Below are 6,124 nucleotides of genomic sequence, written 5' to 3'. Positions count from 1 at the left end.
AGGGAAGAAGCGGATTCTCCAAAGGGCCACCCCGGTCTGTGGGCCGCTGGGCCACAACCCACTGGGGGCTTTAGCTACACACCAGCCCTCTCTGGCCGGGGCTCCATTTCCCTGGGCCTCATCTCTGGAGCCTCAGGAGTAGAGGTGGGGCAGAGAGAGAAGAGTCTGAGCCAGAAAACCACAGAACCCAGACACAGGGAAAAGAGACTCTGGATCAGCAAGGCACCGAGTCTTCATGCATCCCCTCCCCCAGTCCCTGCCAGCCAGCCAGATAGAGAACTTTCCTTTTAGAAATGACCCTCCAGGGCACCTGGGTGGCTGTTGGTTAAGCAACTGCCTTCGGCTCAGGTCATGATCCTGGAGTCCTGGGATCGAGTCCCGCATCGGGCTCCCTGCTCAGCGGGCAATCTGCTTCTCCCTCTGACCCTCCCCCCTCTCATGCTCTCTCTATCTCATTCTCTCTCTCAAATAAATAAATAAAATCTTTAAAAAAATAAAAAATAAATAAATAAATGACCCTCCAACATCAAAACCCCTGCGCACAAAGAGGACCTGGATCTAGCACAGGCCTTGACACCTGCCGGTCCAAAGGCACACCCAAGTCTTGCCTCCTGGTGATTCTGTGACCTTTAACAAGTCACCTTACCTCCCTGAGACTCAGTTTCTTCATCTGCTGAATGGGAATAAAATACTTACCTTGCACGGTTGTTGCAAGGACTAGATGAGATCGTGCAGGGACATAAAGAATCCAGCTCAAGGCCTGGCTTCGAGCTAGAACTCAAAATACGAGCATTTCCAAGGGGCATCCACTTGCACCCTCTCTCTGTGGCTGGCATGTCTCCCCATGCTCCCTACCTTGTGGCTTTATGACTTCGGGCTCAGAAACCCAAAGGTATGACTTGCTGGAAACACCCACAGTGACCTCACTGTGGCACCCCCACCCCTTGCCCCCCGCAGGCCAGGCATACCTGATAGGCTGGGGATGGGGCTGGACACTCGGGGTGACTCTGGCAGAGCCCTGGGACAGAGAAAGGAGAAGCGGCATTATGGAGGGGGCCAGCGGAGAGTCGGCCACGGGAGCAGTCGGGGCTGTGGACAAACACAGATTCCCTCCTCCTTGCTCTGCCAACATTCCAGCCCAGGCCCCTAACACCCAGGCAACACAGCAACCTAAAGCCAAAGGCCATCAGTGCCAATTCCTTTGGGAGTGTGCATGCAAGCCCCCAAAGGGCTTAGCTTTTCCTTCCCTGGGGAAGGAAGAAATCCCAAATGCTGAGAACAGTCTGGGCTGGTGCCATCCACAGAGTCCACACACGCAATAAAACAGTTACTAAATGGATGGAAACACATTTCGTCTCGATTCACCGGACAGCGTAACAGTAAGCCTGAGGGGAGAATACAGACTGCAAGCCTCAAGGAAGGAGAGGCTGGTGCGGCAGCCCTCTGCCCGGCTCTGAACCTTTGTCGGCCGACCACCATCTCCCCGCACTCCTCCCCTTCAAAGCAGCACCGCTGAGCCATTCAATCAAGAGTTGTGGGTCCAGAGCAGTCAGGGACCACGTGGTGGGTAGCAGCTGGGACCAGTGCCAGGCAGCAAATCGTGCTCTCAAGGACCCGCCGCCCCTTGTCTGTCACCCCCTCACCCATCTCCTGGGTGGTCTGCTTGCACAAAATTAGGCAAATGGACCCACGCTGGGGTCCCAAACAGCCCAGGACAACCCGATGGCGCAGGGATGAAAGCGCAGAGCCGGGGTCCCCCAGCATCCCTCCCCGCAACCTTGCCCTTAACACTCTGAGCCTCCCTGACGTCACACGGACAATGGGGCAATCCTTACCGAGTGGTTTGGAGATTAAAAAGAAGTATGCATATGGGGCACTCATACAGTGTTACTGTTACTACATCTGACACGATTAAAAGGGTAGTTAGAGATACAACCAACATTCACCTCTATAGAAAATCAAAGCCCGGTATCACAGCTGCTGCCCACCCTCTCAGCCACCTCACCTGATGCACAAACACCCAGCTTCCAGTTCCCAGGCCCAGCCAGAGCCCTTTGAGCCCTCTGGCGCCTTCCAAAACTCCCCATGCCTCCCAGCCTTTCCCAACCACCTAGTTGCAACCACCTCTTGGAGGAGACAGGACCATAGTCTGCCAAGAAGAGGAGAAACTGAGGCACAGTGACTCACCCCCAAGTCCCATGGAAGTCGACAACCAGCAGGATTCACCCTCAGACTCTGGGTTTGACCATGGGGGCCCGGAGCAGAAAAGCCCGTTCCAGCCTCCCCCAGGGCCCTGCGGCGCCTACCAGGCAGGGGTGGGTGGTAGGCTTGGAGGCCTGGCTCCCGGCCGAGCCCGAAGTCAGGGCAGCCCTGCTAAGAGGAGAGCTCTCCATCCAGCCCCCCAGGAGAAGGCTGCACCCAGAGCCCCCTCTTTGTGAGCCACGGCCCAGCTCTCCCCTGCTCAGCCTCTGTGGCAGCGGCGAGAGAACGAACAGCCAAATGGGACTGTCAGGGTGGAAAGTTTCTGTCTCCACAGCCCCCTGGCCCTGACGACTTGGGTTTGCATGAGTCAGGCGGGGGGCGCGGGGGTGGTAAGGAGGGATCATGTTTGGTTTTCAAGCCCCAAACCAGGCTGTTCCAAGACTACCCACCCAGAGGAACACCAGAGACCCAACACTCCATCTGTCTTGATTTCACTGGTCCCTGATGAGGAGTCGCTGAACCTCCCCAGGCCCTCGGCCGTGCTCCAGGCCCCAGGGCCACCCTGCTATAAATAGCCCCTCGGGTTTCATCTGCTGCCGACCCACAGCCATGTTTGGAGGCCACCACGGCTGCCTCAAACACTGGAAGCCACAGCTGTAGCTGAGGCTCGAGGTGTGGCCAAGGCCACGGGTCCCAGCCCACAGAGCCACAGGGAGACAATGCGATATTGAGACCGGCTTGGCGAGGGGACCAGGGAGCCAAGGGGAGCCAGGAGCCTCCTGGGGAGCAGGGGTGAAAAGGAAGAACGGGGCAGGAGAGCTGGATCCCATTTCTCCAACCCCCCTTCCCAACGTTACAACACTCCACATTCCTCAGCCTCCCCACCCCAAAAAAGCCAGGAAAGATAAATAAAAACTTGGCCCCAACAGAGTCTGGCCATGCCGTCTCCAGAGGTGATAAGACAAAGTCCAAGCCTGCTCTGCTCCACCAGGCCGGCCAGGGCAGGGGAGGCAGGGGAGGAAGCTGCCCTGGGCCGTGACCCCACCAGATGACGGGGAAGGGAACAGCTGGATGGTCATCCCCTGTTGAATCACTGGGCTGTCCTCTAACTGACGGGGCTTCCTGTTTTCCGCAGAGTCTGGGGACATGTGACACTTGCTGGCAGAAAGCAGACATAGACGGGTGACAAGTCTGAGTCTAGTGGACGTGGAGAATCACACGCGGTTGCAGGGGTGGAGGGGGCGGGGTGTGAGCAAGCACAACCTAATACTCCAAAACACACAGGTGACCTCACACAGGAGGCCAGAGATGGGCCCCCCACTGCTGTGCGCCTCACCACACAGGCCCTTGATAAGAGGCTGGGAGTGAGTGGACACATTGGTCATCTCTGCTGCCCATCACGGTGCTCGATCCCTCATCCCAAAAGCCCTCACCAAGTTCCACCAGCGGTGTGCCAGGCGACGTGCTAGGCACCGGGGACAAGAGGAGGCCAAGTCCCTCTCGGAGGGACTTCTATTCCATGAAGGAAGACACTCTTCAAGAACTGACCAATCTGTAAAATGGGTATAGCACTGCGCCCATGGGATTTCATGGGATTTACCTGTTCCAACCTAAAGCCTCCAGGGAAAACTACCAGAGGGCTTTACAAAGAGTACTACAAAGATTTTATTTTAAAAAGAAAAATAAGCTAGGCACCGGGGACAAGAGGAGGCCAAGTCCCCCTCGGAGAACTTCTATTCCATGAAGGAAGACACTCTTCAAGAACCGACCAATCTGTAAAATGGGTATAGCACTGCGCCCATGGGATTTCATGGGATTTACCTGTTCCAACCTAAAGCCTCCAGGGAAAACTACCAGAGGGCTTTACAAAGAGTACTACAAAGATTTTATTTTAAAAAGAAAAATAAGTTCTCTGTCCGCCAGTAACCCCATTCTTCTCCTCTCTGGGGCTGTCAAAGCCCTTTGCCCACCAGGCCTCAACTTCCTCCCGGCCCCTCCCAAGACAGTGATCAGTAATACAGCTTTGATTCAACTCCCTAGACCCCAAGAACTCTCCCCTACAGTCATCACCAAACCATGGTCTCTGTTTCACGAAGAGAACAGCATGAAAGGAAATTCCACCCCACCCCCGCCAAAACAGTGTCTTGCTTCTCTCACTATCCAGAAGTTCCTCCTGGTGTCTAACCTTCACCCTTCCTCCTGCAGATCCACCCAACTCTTTTTGCCTTGGTCCTCCCTGCGGACCACCACCCAGACACTCCCGAGTGGCTCAAGGTCTGTGGCCCTAGGCTCCAATCTTGCCTTCTCCACCATGCAGCAAGGAGTGGGAACCCCAGGACTTGGGCGGGGTTGGTTTAGAGCAAAACGACTGTGTGGGAAGAGTCCTGCCTGCCTTTGAGGTCCACAGACCAAACACAACAGCTCTGGACCAAAAGAAAAGGCATTTCCTGAGCCCCAGGCCCCAGGGGGCCCAGTTGGGAGGAGGGTCTGTAAGAAACACCAGGGGCCATGTCAGGCAGCCAGAAATTGGTGCCCAATCTACGTCAGGGGCCTGTCCCCATTCCTACCTCTCCTCTGGGGGCTGTGGCCACCCCCTCCCACCCCCACCAGCCCCTCCAGCCACACCCCTTCCTCTCTCCTTCCTGCCCACCAGCCTGGATTTTTCCAAAACAAAGTGCGACACAGCACACCGTCCACAAACCTCTCTACACACCAACCCTGCTGGAGGAAAACAGCCATTCCTGCCCTGGGAGTCCTGGGCCAGAGGCCAGAGACAGGAAAACAGCTCAACGAACAGGCACACTATCACGCCCAGAGGCCCAGGGTTGCAACAGCGCAGCCTCTGAAACAGGTCTCCTCACTCGGGGCAGACTGCAGGGGGGCCCCCCTGGCTGGGCAGGGGCATGGACGAATGACCCTGAGAGCACCCAAACTGGAACAGGTGTCCAGGAACTGTAAAGATTAGGTCTTCCCTCCTTTGCAGTACACAGGCCATCCTAGAACCTGCTCCCTTCACTAGACTGGCTAAAGCAAAATTCATGTTGTCCCTCGTCCCCTATCCAGACAGGACACAACCTTTACCCACCCTGGCAAACAGACACAAACACACACTCATCCCAAATCAACAAAATTTCCTTCTGAAAAAACCTCTTGTCCCAACTAAAGGGCCACTTCTTTCTTTCCGAGGACCAAGGTCATACCCACCGTCGCATCAAAAAGTTCTTGATGATGTCTAACTTCACTCTCTCTTGCTGCAGCTTCCCCGGACAAGCTATGTCTGGCCCAGGCTGGGGTTGTGGGAAGCAGTGGCATTAGGACTTGGCTTATAAATGTGCTCAGGCCACTGTAAAAGGTTTGGCTCACACACCATCCCCTAGCCAAGGGTTGGGAGAGCCGGGTAACACCAGATCCGAGCAGCAGACCCAGGAAGGGATGAAGAAGGCACTCATCAAGTCACTGAGCCCCTTCAAGTCTCTGTTTTCGCATCTAAAAAATGGGACCAGAGCATCTGTCATGGGTGGGGGGTAGGAATCAAAAAAAAGAAAACAAACAAACAAATCCCAGCCCACCTCCTGGCCCTTAGTCAAAATAACAGGAATAAGAATGGCTAATATTTATTGAGCACATATTATATGTTCTGTGTGCATTAAGTTAGTTCGTCCTCTGTAATAAGTACACACAAAAATTAATTTCTGACCCACATCCCAGCCCCAGAAATATCATAGACTTGGACAAGAGTCCCACCCCGACAGGTGCACTCTGTGCCCATGGGACCCACACATACCTTGAACAGAGCCTTCCCCACTAATTTAAGAGGCATGCTCCCGCTCCATCCAGACAGGCCATGCAGCCCCAGGAATGCCTCCGCCTTGTAGGGCTGGCCTTGCAGGGCTGCCCGGGGCGGGGGGGGGGGGGGGGGGGG

The 6,124-nt window shown here is 55.4% G+C and overlaps 1 protein-coding gene across 13 annotated transcripts in view; it reads right to left on the bottom strand.

The window, feature by feature from the left end:
* The window catches only part of TNS1 (tensin 1), a 201,161-nt gene that overhangs the window by 91,358 nt on the left and 103,679 nt on the right, over window positions 1-6,124 (bottom strand). For 11 of the 13 annotated variants that reach the window (XM_081813624.1, XM_081813628.1, XM_081813626.1 and 8 more), the window contains one exon: window positions 969-1,018. In XM_081813624.1, coding sequence (XP_081669750.1) covers window positions 969-1,018 — 50 coding nt within the window. Of the gene's footprint in view, window positions 1-968; window positions 1,019-2,187; window positions 2,566-5,986; window positions 6,097-6,124 lie in introns of those variants that run through there. The other 2 variants (XM_081813631.1, XM_081813635.1) reach the window with 2 other exon arrangements.

Source organism: Leptonychotes weddellii, chromosome 3 (genome assembly GCF_054177405.1).
Source record: "Leptonychotes weddellii isolate Sample4059 chromosome 3, ASM5417740v2, whole genome shotgun sequence".
NCBI classification, from domain to species: Eukaryota; Metazoa; Chordata; class Mammalia; order Carnivora; family Phocidae; genus Leptonychotes; species Leptonychotes weddellii.
This window is presented reverse-complemented; position numbering and strand designations above follow the sequence as displayed.